The sequence below is a fragment of the Notamacropus eugenii genome, chromosome 5 (genome assembly GCF_028372415.1).
Source record: "Notamacropus eugenii isolate mMacEug1 chromosome 5, mMacEug1.pri_v2, whole genome shotgun sequence".
Lineage (NCBI taxonomy): Eukaryota > Metazoa > Chordata > Mammalia > Diprotodontia > Macropodidae > Notamacropus > Notamacropus eugenii.
The window spans coordinates 9948203-9965694 of record NC_092876.1 but is presented as its reverse complement, the minus strand read 5'-3'; the positions used below and the strand labels follow the sequence as shown (position 1 = coordinate 9965694).

Below are 17492 nucleotides of genomic sequence, written 5' to 3'. Positions count from 1 at the left end.
ATTTTGAATTTCATAGAATTGTTATAAATTCATTTGGTCCTGGTGGGCTTTTTTCTTCAGAAGTTAAATTATGGCTTTTAAAATTTCTCAATCAAGAAGAAATTAACTATTTCTACTTCTAATCTGGGTATTTTGTTTTTGTAAATATATTAGTTCATCTAACTTATAAATTTGGTTGGGATATAATTAGGAAAAATAATTTCTGATAGTTTATTTCCTTATTTGTTGTGAATTCTCCATTTGCAATAGGAACATCTTTGTTTCCTTCTCTTTAAAAATCAGACTTACTAAATGTTTGCTTTTCAAAACCACATCAGTACCTTCTTTTAATTTATCAGTTCAATGGTTTAATTTCAATTTTGTTGATTTCCTTTTGCTTTTCAGAATTTCTACTTTGGCGTCTAGTTAGGCGCAGTTGATTTGTTGCTTTTCTACTGTTTGTTGCGTGTCCAATGCATTGATTTCACTGATTACTATTTTGTTGATGAAAGTGTTTAGAGATGTATATTTTCCCCTAATCAGGGCATTAGCTGCATCTCATTCCTTTATTTTGGTAAATTTTGGTCTTTTCTTTTGGTAAATTTTGGTAAATTTTCTGTCTTTTTGAGCTAGCTAAGTGGCATAGTATATCTGGGCCTGGAGTAAGGAATATCTGAGGTCAGATCTGGCTTCAAATACTTATTTGCTGTGTGCCTCTGGGCAAGTAATTAATGTCTGCCTTAGTTGCCTCAACTGTAACATGGGGATAATAAAAAACATATACCTCACAGGATTTTTTGTGAAGATCAAATGAGAAAATATTTGTAAAAAGCACTCAGCAGTGTGTAGCACATGGTAGGTGCAATATAAATGCTTATTGCCTTGTCTCCCACTCCCCCTTTGAAGAAATTTCCTATTTTTTCTATTTTTTGATCCACCAACTAGTTTTAAATTTCCTTTAAAAGTTCTTTATTTAGATACAATTTTAATTGCATTGTGGTCAGTAAAGTATGTGTTTAGCAGTTTCACTTCTTTAGGAGTGATGGCTGCTAAATCTCATGTGATTCTGACCATAGCTTTTAGGTATTTTAATTCTTTCTCTTTGGCTGCTTGAAATATATGTATTTTTTTACTCTTAGGAGCTCTGGATTTTGGCTATAATATTCCTGGGAGTTTTCATGTTGAATTTTCTTCCAGGAGGTAACCAGTTGGGTAGTTTTCTCTCAAGATTTCTCAAAATATGATGCCTTGCTTCTTTTTTTGGTTATGGCTTTCAGGTAGTACAATGATAAATTATCTCACTCAAGGTCATCAAGTGGATCATCTTTTCAGGTCAATTATTTTTGCTGGGAGTTCTCACATTTTCTACTCTTCCCCCCCTCCCCACCAGTCTTTTGAGAGGATATTTTTTGATGTAGAAGCAGCTAGTTGGCACAGCAGATAGTGTGTCTGGCCTGGAGTCAGGAAGACTCCTCTGCCCAAGTTTAAATCAAGCCTCAGGCGCTTACCAGCTGTGGGATTGTAGGAAAGTTAACTCTGCCTCAGTTTCCTCATCTGTAAAACGAGGTGTAGAAAATTGCAAACTACCCCAGTATCTTTGCCAAGAAAACCCCAAATGGGGACTCAAGAGAGTTGGACACAATTGAAATGACTGGATAAACATGGAGTCATTAGGTTCTATCTGGTTAATCTAATTTTTAAGGAGTCATTTTCTTGGGTAAGTTTTTGTCCCTCTCATTCCAAGACGTCATTCTCTTTTTTTACTTCTTCCTTCCATAGCTCTAGTTTTTTTTCCCATTTTTTCCTCTACTTCCTTCATTTTTAAAAATAATTTTTAGCTTTCATTACTATTTTTTGGCTCTTGCTTTAAATCTTCCGATAAAGATTTAAAAATTGTTTTTGATCACACACATCTAACATTTACTTTTTTTCAATCTTTTGATTTTCTGTTAATATTTCTTGTATCTTGGAATCATTTTTTTGTCTGATATATTCTAATTTCCCAAGGTTTAAATTCTTGAGTAATTTTTGCCACTATCTGTTCAAAATTAACAATTCTCCTTGTCACTTTGCCTCTCCATGGCTATATTAGTTTGCATCTTATTTCATGTACTCTTATATAGTTATGACATTATTTCCTTTGAGGATACAGACCTATTGAACAGTTATTGTCTTCTTTTGGCTTTACCCTTTTCACTTCTCTCAATCCAAGGGATTTCTTCCTTGTGTTTGAGCTTTTCCTTTGTTTACTCATATCTCTATTTTTAGTTTATTATGAATTCACATATAGGTCAAACTCTGCTCCTATATTCTTGGATGGTGTATAATTCTGCTCGATTCTGAATTTGGTAGCTAAGATTAGGACTCATCTTCTGTAGGAGTTGATTGGCCTTGTCTCCTGTTGTTTGGGCCCAGGCAGCCTGGATGGTGTTCTGGTCTTATTTTGTAACACAAGTAGGGCTACTAGGTCAATTTACCTTGTGTGCCATGCCATCCCCATTTCTTGTCTCAGACTGGGCCCCCTGAGAAACCCCATGCTGGGCACTCCTTTGGCTCTGTCTTCTAGCATGGAAGTTATCTGTAGGTTACCCTGAGCTGGATCTGGACACTCACTTGAATCTTTTTCGTCATGGATGCTGTGCTTGGATCACTGTGACTGTGCTGATTGGGTCATTTCCAGCTTCATCTGGAAGGGGTATCTAGGTTGCTTGTGCTGGACAACGCTCTGACCCTTTCTACTAACGTGAGACTGGGATGATTCACATTTCACCTTAGACTTACCCAGTTTATCTCCGATCCACACTTCCCAAGATGTTAGCAATTTTTTTTTTTTTTTTGCGGTCTTTGACCTGATCTAGTTTATAGTGGGTTTTGCCAGGCCTAGAGGCCTGTGGGCTACACGAGTCTTACCTTACCTCTATCGGAGGTCTTCGGCTGGCCAAACCGGATGCTCGTATGAGAGAAAGGATGTTCCAGAGTCGAACAAGGGTTGAGCTTTATTTCAGGGTCTGGTTACAAGTGCAGGGGAATTCTTCCTTAGGAGGGAGAGAGAAAGATCTCCCAAGGAGGCAAAGATCTTACAATAAGAGATTGGAAGTAGAAGTATAAGTGGGGAGAGAGGGGGAGGGGAGAGCGAAGAGAGGGAAAACGGAGCCTTCTGTCCTGTAACGGCCCCTCCCGAGCTAAGAGAGCCTTCAGGCTTTCCTGATCCTAATTAAGCTCTCTGGCCGCATAGTTTGCATCTGAATACCGTGCTGTTAGGTGTGCCCAGATCCGGGACAATCTCGAGGGCGGGGAGAGCTCTCTCCCATCACGTTTCTCACGGGAAGAGGCGGAAATACATGAGATAGCTCGGTTCACCTCGATTCCCAGTCGTTTCCTGGGGGGGCCTCGTGAGAACTCTAAGATTTAGAAGTTCCCACCTTTACCCGCCCGAGACTGTCCACATGGAATTGAGCTTCCATCCCCAGCAGGGTTTGCTTTGGTTTTATCATTGCTCCTTCTGGTGGATTTTTAGAGCTTTACTAGGTGGATCTGGGCTCTGCTACATCTTAACACACTGCCACTTTCCCAAAATCCATTATAAATTCATCTCAGATATTTTCTTTAAAAATGAAAACAAAGGAAAAAAGTCTGTTCAGAAAGAAAGCCCTTTCACCTAACAGAAATAATTTAAACATATATAAGAATCTATCCTTGCATTTTCTTGGGTGAAGAAATTTTTTATGGCTTTTAAAGTAGCCTAAACAAAAGTATGGCAGACTTGCCTAAATGACTTACTAATATCCATTAAAGCAGATGAGAGATTATCTCCTACATAAAGGTACCAATGCATCACTTTTAAAGAAAATTTTATTGACACCTTTTGTTTTGATATCACAAATCATTTCTTAACAATTCCCCTTTCTCCTCCTCTACTCAGTGAGCCTTCCAAGAAAAAAGAAAATTGAACAAAACCATTCAATACAGTGACTACATCTAATAGTATATTCAACATCCCACACCCATGATCCATCTCCCCAATGAAAGCAGGAATATTTATTTCCTCATCTCTTCTCCAGGGGCAAAGATTGGTCATTATGATTAAGCAGAGCATTCAGTTTTCAATTGTTTTTGCCATTTGCATTGTTGTAGTTCTATTTTATTGGTTTTACTTAACCCATTCTGCATTTGTTCAGACAAATACAATACTCCAATGTTTCTTTGCATTCCTATTCATCATTTTTACAAGGCAATAATATTTCATTACATGTATGTACCACAATTACTTAGACATCCTCAGTCGACAGACATGTACTTTTTATCTTCTTCTTTGCCAACCACAAAGGGTGGTGCTATGAATATCTTCACTGATTCTTTCTTTCTGTCCATGACCTCTTTAGCATAAGCCTAAAGAGTATATGAACATTTAAGTCATTTTTCCCCATAGTTCAAAATTGTTTTACACAATAGTTGGAACCATAGCTCCACAAACATATTATTGTGCCTGTCTTTTCACAGTCTCTCCAACATTGACTATTTCCATCTTTTGTCATCTTTGCCAATTTGCTGAGTGTAAGGTGAAACCTCAAATTTGTTTTGACTGGCATTTCTCTTATTATTAGTGATATGTAACGATTTTCCATATGCTTTAAAATAGTTTGCAATTCTTTTGAGATCCGTTCCTCTACATTCTTTGGCCATTTATCTAGTAAAGTCACATATTTGTGTAATTTCTCATTTATTTAGACATCAGACCTTCATTAGAAATATGAGATGCAAGGATTTTCGCCCAATTGAATTACCCTTTTATCAGATGCATTGATTCTATTTTCTCTTCTATTTCACTTAAAGTCTTATATGCTTCCATTCTCCACTGTTATTTTAGTTAGAAAAACATTTATATTAGAATATATGTATATATACACACATATAAATATGAAATAATCACACATTACACATTTTGAAGCTGTCTCCATTTATATTGTAATAGTCAACATGCATACTATCCTTTAGGCTATACTTTTTTCTTCCATCACTTCACAGAAGTTTTTGCATGTTCTTGGAATTCATCTTTATCTATATTACATCTTTATATCAATATCTACATATCTATATATATGTATGTATACACACACACCTCTCTCTACATATGTGTGTATAGAGAAATCTATATAGATCGAAACACAGATACATAGTTTTTGCTTTTGTTAGAAATGTTCCAAATTTCATTCTTCATTAACTTTGCTTAAGGCTGAGGAAGTCCTTCAAAAGCCATCCCCTTTGTAGATAGACTTCTCCAGGGTCCTCTGGAAACAAAATATAAGCCTGGCCCTTGGGTTCCATACAGTATAGATTCTGAAACTAGGGAAAACTTTGAAAAGGATGCCAAAGCCCATGTGAGGAAGCAAAATTTTCCCATACATAAGGAAATCTCAGCAATCTTCCTTTGGCCTATGGCTTTCTCTGTGGACCTACCTCTCAGCTACCAGCACTTACTCCTATTTCTTTATGTTGACATAAAGTCAAGAAGTCGACCAAAAATTTCAGCCCAGTAAATGTGGCTTAAATACATCAGTTTTGTACACGAGCTATCCTGTATTTCTTTGTTGTGGCTGCTGAGTTTTCATAAAATTACCCCTTTAGAAAGCACTTATTGCTGTATGATGGGAGAAATTAACATAAGACTCCTGTCCTAGTTGCAAAAATGCTTTTTTGATTTATTGCTTATACTTTCAGGGCTGCTCTGCAACATGCGTTTTCTTGTACCACGTTAAAGGATAAGCTTCAAATGAGTGCTGTTCCACATTAAGAAATCTTCCTAGGATGAATATTTTGCTAGTTGTGCTCTGCAGCCAAAGGCTTTCTAGCACTGATTACATTCATAAGGTTTCTTGCTAATATGAATTTTCTGATAGGAAGTAAGGCATGTTCTACCCAAAGGAAGGCCTCTAAGTATTTATTAAATTAATATTTCTCTCCAGTATGAATTCTCTGGTGGTAAATAAAGGATGAGTTATATCTAAAAGCTTTCCCACATTCATTACATTCATAAGGTTTCTCTCCAGTATGAATTCTCCTGTGGGTAGTAAGTGGTGTGCTCTGGGCAAAGGTCTTACCACATTCAGTACATTCATAAGGTTTCTCTCCAGTATGGATTCTCTGATGGGAATTGAGCTGTGTTTTCGACCTGAAGGCCTTTCCACATTCATTACATGGATAAGGTTTCTCACCTGTATGAATTTTCTGGTGGTAGGTAAGAGATGAGTTGGACCTAAACGCTTTGCCACATTCAGTACATTCATAAGGTTTCTCTCCAGAGTGAATTCTCTGATGTGATGTAAGTTGTGCTCGGAGAATAAAGGCCTTTCCACATTCTTCACATTCATAAGGTTTTTCTCCAGTATGAATTTTATAGTGATATTTAAGAGATGAACTGCAGGTGAAAGATTTCCCACACTCTTTACACTTATGAAACTTTTCCCCAGTATAAATTCCCTGATACCTAGTAAGATGGATGAAGGCTCTCCTATATTCATCGTATCCATAAGTTCTCTCTATAATATCTGTTATATGATCCTGAAAAGGGTTTGAATTATAGTGAGATGACTCTCCAAATTCATTTTGCTTAGAAAATTTCTTAACATCAAAATCCCAGTCTTCTTCCACTTTGGAATCCTGATAACTATTCCCTGGGCATTTTTCCAGGGATGATTTATCCGTATCAGTGTCAAGCTGTAGAACTGATTTCTTCATTTCAAGTTTAGTTTCCCAACCTGAAATACAATTAAAAAATATCACTACTCCATTTCCTGTTAGAAGGTTACTTTGTGCATACAATTCTAGAAGTACATTGTACATTCAAATCTGTTCCTCCGTGGGGCAGCTAGGTGGTGTAGTGAATAGGGCAACAGCACTGGAGTCAGGAGGACCGAAGTTCAAATGTGGCCTCAGACGCTTACTGGCTGTGGGACTCTGGGCAAAGTAATTAACCCCAACTGCCTCCCAAAAGCCCCCCAAATTGTTCCTTCTTGTCCTCAAAGATAAATATCTTCAACCTTGAAAGCAAAAAACATAACAAAACACCCTTCACACTTAAAACTGGGAAATGATTATAATTTATAAAGAACTTCCACAAATTTAATTTAATTTGTTCTTTCAAAACTCTGTGCAGTAGGCAGGGCAGGTATTATATTACATAAGGAAACAGACGCTTGGAGTATGTAAGTGACCTGACAAAGACCAAAACGATAACATGGGAAGCCTGGGATTATAACTGGGATCTACTGACCACTTAGTCCATTACTCCTTCCAAAATGGCACACTGCCTCTCAAACATCACAGGAGGAAAGTTAAGCCTTGGGTTCACTGACGCCTGACACACAGCAGATCTGTTGCCAAGTCTTATCCTTTCTACCTTCACAGCATCCCACTTCAACATCCCTTTCTCTCCACTTGCTCAGTCGCCATCTTTGTACAGACGCTCAGCACCTTATCCCTGAACTACAAGAGCTTTCTGGTTGGTTTCCCTGCCTCAGATCTCCCCTTTTCAGTCCATCCTCCAATTAGCTGCCAAAGTGATCTTCCTAAAGGGCAAATCTGAGCATGCTGACCCCCTACTCAAGGAACTCCAGCGCCTTCTTCTTACCTCTCTGTTTGGCTTTTAAAGGCCAACTCTAAAGGCTTCTGATCTTCTTAGCCTTCCTATATTCCTCTCGAGGTCCTTTTGATCCAATTATAGTGACCTACATGTTATTCCTTGAACATGACGCTCCCATTTCCCAACTTGATGCCTTCTCATTGGCTGTCCCCCCATCCCTGGCATGCTGCCCTTTCCCTCTCCTTCCTGACTGCCTTCAAGACTCAGCTAAGATTCCAACTCTGATAAAAAGCCTCTTTGGGTCCTCGCCTCCTTTTTTTCCTGCTCCATGCTGGTGCCAAGCCTCTGAAATCACTTCCCATTTATCCTGCCTAAACCTTGTGGGTACACAGCCATTTGTATTGTCTCCCCTACTAGAATGTGAGAATCCCTAGCACTTAGCATAGTGTCTGGCACAGAGTAAAGACTTCCTCACTGACCAAATCAATGACACAAGGATACCAATAATAGCACTTTATATAGGGTTGATGGGGGCAGCTAAGTGGTGTACTGAATAGAGCACTGGAAATCAGGCAGACTCATCTTCCTGAGTTCGAATCTGGTCTCCAACACTTACTAGGCAGGTATGACCCTGGGCAAATCACTTCACCTTGTTTGCCTCAGTTCCTCAACTACAGAATGAACTCTAAAGGGATAGGGTTAGGGTTAGGGTTAGCAAACCACTCCAGTATCTTTGCCAAGAAAATCCCCCATGGAGTCACAAAGAGTCAGACACAACTGAAAAAAAATGAAAAACAACAACAATATATGGTGTTAAGATTTGCAAAGTGCTTTAAAAATAACATCTCATTTGATTCTCCAACTATGCTTGAGAAGCAGGTACTATTATCAGCCCCATTTTACAGATAAGGAAACCAAGCCAGGCAGAGGTTAAGTAACCCAGGGTCACATAGCTAGTAAGTATTTCAGGCCAGATTGAACTCAGGTCTTCCTGACTCCAGGTCCAGCATTCTATCCCTTTTGCTGCTTACCTGCCTAAAATGGTTTGTATATGTGACTGAGTATCTACTGCTAAAAATCTGAAAATCATGGAGAACAATGGAGGTTCTGTCAAAATAGTGAAAGGCAGATGAGAGGTGGATTCTGAAAACTCCAGCTGGCGGGAATGGAGAGCAGTGATGTTGGTTTGGAATCAAAAAAGAGCTCGGTCTACTTTCTGCCTCTGGACCTGGGAAACCAGGACAAGGGGGGCTGAACGAGACCCAGCTGACTTAACTTGTTGACCACATTTCAGCACTGTTGCCAGGATCTATGCAGAGGGCTTTTTTCAATCCTCATTGGCTATACCAGTATCAGCTATGATTATTTGGATATCAGAGCCTGATCAAACCACAGAACAAGAAAGTATGAAATAAAGCCATACAAAATAAGCTTCATTTCTCATACCGAATGGGAAGCCCTTCTGTTCTATCATGAGAATAGCCGAGTCATGATGTATCTAGACTTCACAAACATATTTTAAAAAATCTTTCATGTTCACCTTGATGATGAGAGAGGAATGTGTTACTAGGTGTCTGATCAAACTCTCCTACCTAAAGATCAAAGCTTAACGGATTGATATTAATTTGATGGGAGGTCTCTGGTGCCTCCTATATACAATGCCTTTGTTCCCTCCTCATTAATATTTTTATCAGATGATTTTATGATAGAGAAGACAATGCTTATTAAATCTGATGATGACATCAAGCTATGAAGGGTAGCTACTGCTATAGAAGACAGAAGAACCAAGATCTGAAGACCTTGACTGGGAGGAGTTTGGGGCCAAAAGCCATCTTTAAGTACTTCCAAGATGTGTTATTTTCTTTGTGTGGATTCTTGTTCCAAAGATCACTATTCACTTATACTTTAGTAGATGGCTTTCTAGCCTTGCTATGGCCCAAAACTTCATCAGCCCATGGCTACTTTGGGTATAATCCTTTCTGAACTTGCTCGGTAGGTCCACTGGGGCCCTCTCCAGTTGTCCTGATTGATATCTGGCCACTGGACCCAGATGGCTCTGGAGGAGAAAGTGAGGCTGGTGACTTAGAATGGCCTTCTCTCACTCAAATCAAAGTCAATTACAAGTCATGTCATCATCTCCCTGATGTTATGGTCCTCTTCAAGAAAGAAGGACAAACCACAACACAACAGGTGGGTCCATTAACAACAGATAGTCTGGGCTAGTACTAGAAGGCTTTTAAGCTTGACAAGACCTGCCATATATTACAACCAATCCCCTAACATAGCCTTTGAGAATCTAGGGTCCCTTCTGTGTTATAAGAAAGGATGGTCATTTGCTCTTTCCTGTGTCTGTCTTGAGTTTCTAGTCGGACACACAAAAATGTGTAAAGAATATATTTTTCGTTATCCTGTATCTGCATCAAGTCCTAGGGCAGTGTTATAAATCTATTAGAAATAATCAAGGAAGGAGAGATAAGTAATACCTGCTGTATAATTTTACAGAAATAGAGTCGCTGCTGTGACTTCATAGAAATATGAGAAAGAAATTTCTCTTGCTGAGGACCGTTTTATCTGAGAATAGAGGTGAAAGTGAAGGAATAATTCAAGAAAAGTGACCTGTTAAGAGTTTGATGTTCATTTGAGAATACTAAATACTTGTGCTAAATAGTTTTAGCTCTTCTAGGCAAGGGAATTGAAGGAGAGTTCCCTAAGCTATCTAAGGTGCTTCAGCCTGAGTAAGAGTTGACCTACAGTAACAGCTCCTGTGTGCCTACCTCCCGTGCACTCACCCATATAGGGGCCTCTGTAGTCTTCTCTCCCCAGCATCCATGGTGTTTTCCTTTGTTCCAGCTGGGAGATCACATCTAGTTTGGAAACAGGAAACTCTACTCATGAAAAACTACCAAGGATGGAGGATCACTTCAGAATTGCATTACAGCCCATTATTCTCCAGGGAAAAGAAGGCATTAAGGAATGACCAGGGGTGACACCAAAACCCTCCGAAAGTGGCTCTACATAGGTTCCCAAAGTGGGTGATACAGCACCCCTGTTCTCCCCTGCGGGCACTGGAACAATGGGGAGGCAGTGGTAGCCTCGGGTACAACTGGGAGGCACTGAATAAACATAAGGGCTAGGCTAACCTAACCCCTGGGAGGGTACTGAGTAATTTTCTTTTTGAAATGGGGGCTGTAGGCCAAATAAATTTGGGAACTTGTGCACTAAAATGTGTTCCCATGGAGCAAGTCTGTTTATGTTGTGGGTATTTTTGTGGGGGAAGGGTGTAGATAGGAGGGGAATGGCTATATAGTTCACAAATTGGGTTTGGAATCAGAAAGAAAATAATTTCCTTTATCCTTTTTCCTATTTAAAAAAAAAAGGATCCTCTATGTGTTTAGATATCTATCTGGGGTACTGCCCTTGATCTAAGGCAGGGCTTCTTAAACTGTGGGTCGTGACCCCATTTTGACCATAGTTTAAGAAGCATTGAAAGATAGTCAAGGATGGGGAACAAGCTTTTTTCCAATTTTACAAAGCAAAAACTGTCATCTAAAAAACAGGAAGCAGGAAGATGAGGGTTCTCTATTCTCTCAGTTATGTCAAAGAAACATTGCTCCACAGCCAGATGGAATACAGGGAGCATTTTCTGAGTCCCTGGGGAAGCTGTTCTCACCTAGGAAGACAAGGTTCCTGTAGTTCTCCAGCATCACGTCCCTGTAGAGCTCCTTCTGAGAAGGGTTCAGGTGCATCCACTCTTCTGGAGTGAAATCTACAGCCACATCCTTGAATGTCACTGACTCCTGAAGCACAGAAGACATTTCTGCTTAGCCACAGACTGTCCCTCACATGGATGTTAATGAAAGGTGAAACTAAACAGAAGTTTAGAATTGGTACTTAAGAGTACTGAGGGTTCTAGAAAAAAAAAGGATATATTGAGAGTACTTATTATGTGCTTTACATTGTACTAAAGGACAGGGAAGGGAATAAGCATTTATGAGGCTCCTACTATGTGCCAGACCCTGGGCTAAAATTTTTACAAATATTAACTCACTCAAACCTACTAGACTCATTAAGAAAAGCTCACATTGATTCATTTTTATCTTATTTAATTTAATCTTAACTTAATAAGCACCAAATAAAATGGGCATTTCCAGAGACATAGCGCAACATAGCGAAACAGCGCAACATAGCAGACATAGCGAAAGAGGATTGTACATGAACCCGTAGAGAACTGTTATGGATCGATACACACCCTTTTCTTCTTTTAAGCCTACATAAATATATGGGAATAATACGATAAAAATAAACATGTACATACTTATATCCAAGTATATGTAAATATATGTAATAAATTCAACATGTTTTCCCAAGTGTCATATTTGTTTATGATTCTTTCTGGCCTTTCTTCTGTTCCATGCATCTCTTACAACACTTTAGTCTATAAAGCATTTTCCTCACATTAATGTGGTGAGGTAGGTAGAGAAAGTACTTACAATCCCATCTTACAGAATTAAAAACGGAGCCTCTGGGAAAACAAATTCTTTGCCCACAGTCACGTATTCAGAATGGGGATTCAACTGAAGGATATTTTAAGTACTAACTCACCATTCAGAGCATTGCCCTATGGTTCAGTCTCACCTTGCCATACTTTTTTTCCAGAGACTGCCACTCTGAAACCCTTCCTTCTTAAATCCACAAATCCCATAGCTGGCATAATCCATATACATTCGGTAATGAGGCAGACCACATGAACAATACTGCAAGCAGTCATTTCCAGTCAGGGGCAACACAGCGAACACTCTTTTTAGTATTTAACTAACATTCCTATGAAATAACAAACACCCTCCCTTGCAATGTCTTCCTAATTGTACAATTTAATATGGCTAAATTAAAATGTGCTTGTTTCATGTAGCAACCCCAAGTGGCTCTTGCCTCTGTATTCAAGGATTCCATATGATCTAACCATAAACTTGACACCATCATGTTGGGCTTTGCTCAAAGCTCTTGTTCCCCAGTACATTTTCGTCCATTTTACACAAAACTCTACTTAGTTCATATTTCTTTGTCTCCCTCCATACGTCGACCTCACCTTACCTAAGTCTGTAGTCTGTTCTTCATTAAGTTTTGTCTTTAGTTGACATTTCTACGGTGCTCTAAGTGCACAAAGTACGTATATTATCTCACTTAAGTCTCCCAATAGTGAATGCGCTAATATTACCCCATTTTACAGATGAAGAAACAGATTCAGAGAGGTTAAGTGACTTACTGGGGGGGTCACACAGCCAACAACAGAGGTAGAATTCTATATAGTCTACCTTGCTGCTTTTCATAAAAGTTGACATTCACCAATCAATGAGCTTTATGTGCATTCCTTGTATTTTTCAGTCACCTGTCCATCCATTTCTCATCCATTTTTTCCTTAGGCACCCATCCCTGATGGCAAAACCCACCTCTAATCAACAAATATGAAGTCAAACCAACAGGTAGGGATAAAAAAAACATTTTTACTGTAAAGGAGAAAAAACTAGATACCATCAGATGACAATGCAACATTCTATCTATGAACGTATCTAATATGAAACGCTTCCACCAACTTACGTTGGATATCAAAAATCAACAATGCAACTAACAAATATTAGATAAATTTTAATGTTTCTGACCAGCTAAACTCAAAGAATCCTAACAAAGGCCCCTCTCATGTTCATCTGGGTCAGCTGATCAACAAGAATTTATAAACCACTTACCATAGTAAAGTTAGGGTTTCTGGTTTTTCTGGTTGGTCTCCCTACCTCAAATATCTCCCCACTCTAGACTATCTTCTAATTTGCTGTCAAAAAGATCTTCCTAAAAGGCAGGCTTGACCGTGTTAACTTCTTACTCAATAAACTCCAATGACTCCCCATTACCTCCAGAACCAACTATAAAAACTTCTGTTTGACTTTTAATGTCCTTCACAACCAGGTACTGCACACTAGATACTGAGGGTACAAAGTAAAAAATGAAACATTCCCAGCCTTCAAGGAGCTAGCATCAATTGGGGAGACCATACGGGCATATATCCATATGTACATCTGTGTACACACACATGTATTTATATACAATGCATATATAATAATAAATCCAAGGCATGGGGGAAAGGAATCAGGAAAAGCTTCAAATAAGAAAGGCACTTCAAGAAAATGAGGGATTCTAAGCAGCATCGAGGAGAGAGTACATTCCAGGTGTGACTGTCCCAAGGTTCCAAGTCAGGAAGTAGAGTGTTGAACATAACGAACAGGAAAAAGGTCATTCCTTCATATCATGTATCTGAGTACTAAGCAAATAGTACTGAATGGGCAAGGGAAAGCTGTGGGGAAAAGGAGCGGGATTCTAGCAATCATACTCACAGCACCCACTCTCTGGGGTTGCAATCAGAGAGTAAGTCAAAATGTATTAGAGAACTAGAGTGCCATTTCAGGAAAGAGAAAATGCCCACGGCCAATGAGAGCCCAGAGGGTGCCATGGGAGGAAAACTGGATTTGGGGACAGGGTTTGGACTGCGGTTCAGAGTAACCTTGGGCAAAGTCACTGTGCTCTAGGCTTCAAGCTCCCCCTCTTCCAGATGCGGAGGTTAGAAGAGAGGACAGTCCCAGCTCGGAGTCTCTGATCTTACCTGGTGGAGCCAGCTTGTCAGAAACACATCAGCCATCCCCTCGTCCTTGGTGCTCCCCTCTTGTGGAACAGCAGAACTGTCAGAAGGCACAGCTGGGGAAAAAAGCAGAACCACCCGTGAGACCATCATGGCCTTGCAAAGCCCAGATGTACAAGCTATAATACCTGTGGACTTCCCCACAGAGAGAGGAGTCAGAAGCAGCAAACACGCAGCACCCAGCGGGCTTCAAAGACAGGTAAGGGCCATCACTTGGGCCGACCCTTTCCAGGAAGCAGAGAAGGCACATGCCAGCCCCACAGAGGAAGTCATACGCTGGTCACAAATCCCAGCTCTTCTCCTCTGAGGTCAGACCTGGGGTCCAGAGGTTCGGATTCATGCAGCAAAAGTGGGGTACCTCCAGTCAAGGAACAAGTATGTTAAGTACCTACCACGGTCCAGACCCTAATATATTCACTGGCGATACAAAGACACAACAGAAGCGGACTCTGCCCGTCAGGAGCACACATTCTACAAGGGGAGAGAATCTGTACGTCTATAAGCTTGTGAAAATAAATACGTTTCTGTGGGACAGGGAGAGCCCAGTAGCGCTGGAGAGGATCAAGCAGCACCGGACGGACGGACAGAAGATGACACCGGGCCTTAAGCTTTGAAGGGGACGAAGAGGCAGAGGAGGAAAGGGAGAACGCTCCACAAAGGGGCACGGCCAGAGCAAAGGATCGGAGGTGGGGCGTGGGGAGGTCCGTCTGGACCAAGTCAGAGCAGGGGGAGGGGGCGCTTCTCTCTGGCCTGGAGGGTCTCACTGGTGGGGAAGGGTCTGCATTCTCTCCTGTGGGCCTCACGGTGTCCCTGGGAGGGGCGTGTTACAGATGGGGAAACTGAGGTGGAAGGCACGTGGCTGCCCGGGGGCCATGAAGTCCCGGGCTAGTCCGGGCCCTGGCACGACGCCCAAGGCAGGGAGCGCCAGTTCAGGCGACCTGGGAAGCGGGTTAGGAGTGGGGGCGCCTGGGTCACCCCGGGCCTAGGTCCCCACGGACCCGGCTCCGCAGAACTTACTTTAGAAGGGGGAGGCGCTTCCTAAGTGTCTAAGGGGGGGTGACGACAAGGGTGCCCCGCGGTGGGGCTGTGCCAGGGAGAGACGGAGGCATGGCGGGCTCGGGGGTCCTGGGGGGCAGCGGCCCGGCGGCGGGAAACTACCAGGCCGGAGGAATCCGAGGTCGGCGCCGGCGAGGAGAGGAGGCCCGAAGTCGGGCCGAGGCTGCGGGACGAGCCGGGGCCGCACTCGGACCCGGTCAGCCCCGCGACGGGCCGCACGGCGGGCCCCAGGAAGGGCAGCCGAGGGCGCCCGGGAGCAGGCCCGGGGCTCACCGGGGGCAGGGCATTCCGAGGCCCGGAGGAGGGGTCAAGCGGCCCGGGACCCGACCGAGCCCGAGGGACCCCCCCAAGCTGGGACACGCAGCCTTCGCAGCCCGCCCAGCCCACTGGGAGCGCAGGGGCGGGACCGGGGCGCTCGGAACCGCTGCTGATTGGCTGAAGCCCAGAACCGCCGCGACGGGGGCGGGGCCAAGAGCCTGGGTCTCGAGGCAGCGTCACGTGGTCGCAGGGCAGCTCAGGGAGACTCACCGGGAGGAGCAAACAATCGGGAGGATCGAGAAACAAAGAGGGAGCGAAAGAGGAAGTGTCCCCCAATGACGCGCCTCCATCATGTAACCCGAGGAAGGAAGCGGTAGCCACCTGGGCCGCAGCGCCTTGTGGGAATCGTAGTCGCGAGACCCGGAGGAGGCCTCGGTGCGTGTGCCGGGCAAAGGCGATGAAAGGGCGCGGAGAGGCCAAGGTGCGGGCCGGCCTCGGACCCCGGAGGCGCCTCCTGCTGGGACCTCCCTCCTAGCTCGTAGCGGCGGGGAGGCTTCCTGGGGGAAGAGCCGCGGACGCCCAAGTGAAGGAGGGAAGGGCGCGACGTGCGCCGCCTGGAGGCGTGGGGGACGCAGTGCAGCGCCCCAGGCTCGTGCCTTTGCTGCTGTGGGCTGGCCTCGTGACCCCTGGGCCCAGGTCCCTAAGGGGCTGGACCGGATGGCCTCCCGATCTAGAATTCCCGCTGCGACCCAGGCGCTGGGCTTGCTCTCCACCCCCACGTATCTAGCGGCAAACTAGCTCCCCGGCAGGTCGCTCCTGCATCCCCAGTGTCAGCCCGAGTCCTCCCCCAAATCTGCCAGCCAAGCTCCGCTGGCGTCTGAAAGCAGTTATTTAGAAGGCGGTATCTTCAGGAGAGTTGCTACAAAACTAACTCACTAACTCTCTCCCTCTCTCTCCTCTCTCTCTGTCCTGGAAGCCCTCCTGCTGGACGTGCTTTTCTTCTCCTTCACGCCCCCCCCCCCCCCGGCCCCCGAAATTCCCCGCACATGTAATGTCCCCTTCAGCTGGGCTCTGTTGAGTCTGAAGCCGAATGTCTGCTTCTGATGCAGGCACCGGTGTTCTAGCAGCACCGTGGGGACTGTGATGCGCGTGACATCTTTGCAGATCCTAGGAAACGAAATTCCAGGGGACTGAAGTGATTCCTCTACTTCTTAGTGCCTGTTACCCATCCATTAACAAGCGTATATTCGATACTTGCTATGAGCCAGGCACTGTATCAAGTGCCAGGGATACAAAGAAAGGCAAAAACCAGCCCGAACCTTCCATTCTATTGGGGAAAACGTGCAAGCCATTGCGTAGTTAGTTACAAAGTAGTTACAAAGTAGTTACAAAGTAACCTTAACGCGGAGCGCAGTGACCAGGCAGGGTCACTTGCAGGGGATGGCCTTTGAACTGAGGCTTGGAGGAAGCCAGGGCTCCTATTTCAGGCAGAGGGAGCAGCTGCTGCGATCTCCCCGTGGCATGGCCCCACCACGAATGGGGCAGTATTCAGGCACCATCTTCCAGGAGAAGTATTGATCCAGTCCCCTAGCTGAAATTCTGTCTTCCTTCTCAAAACATGCATTGATGTTTCCATGTCATATCAACCCAGAAGCAAGTAAGGGCGTCTAGAGCAAGGACACTCTGCCCCCTTCCCCGCGCCCCCGCCCCAATACCTCCTTTTATTGTGTAGCTTTACTGCACTTTGCAGATACTGTTTAAAAAAAACAACAACAAATTGAAGGTTTTGAGCAAGTCTGCAGGCCATTTTTCCTACAGCATATGATCACATAATTTCTTTCATTTTGGTAATTCTTACAATATTTCAGACTTTTTCATTATTATTATATCAGTTATGGGATCTCTGATCAATGATCTTTGATGTTACTATTATAA

General features: G+C 43.0%; 1 protein-coding gene across 1 annotated transcript in view; it reads right to left on the bottom strand.

Moving 5' to 3' along the window:
* Positions 1–3813: 3813 nt before the first annotated feature.
* Positions 3814–17492, bottom strand: part of LOC140503292 (uncharacterized) — a 59733-nt gene continuing 46054 nt past the window's right edge. The window contains exon 7 of the mRNA XM_072607160.1: positions 3814–6324. Coding sequence (XP_072463261.1) covers positions 5926–6324 — 399 coding nt within the window. The 3' untranslated portion in view covers positions 3814–5925. The remainder of the gene's footprint in view (positions 6325–17492) is intronic.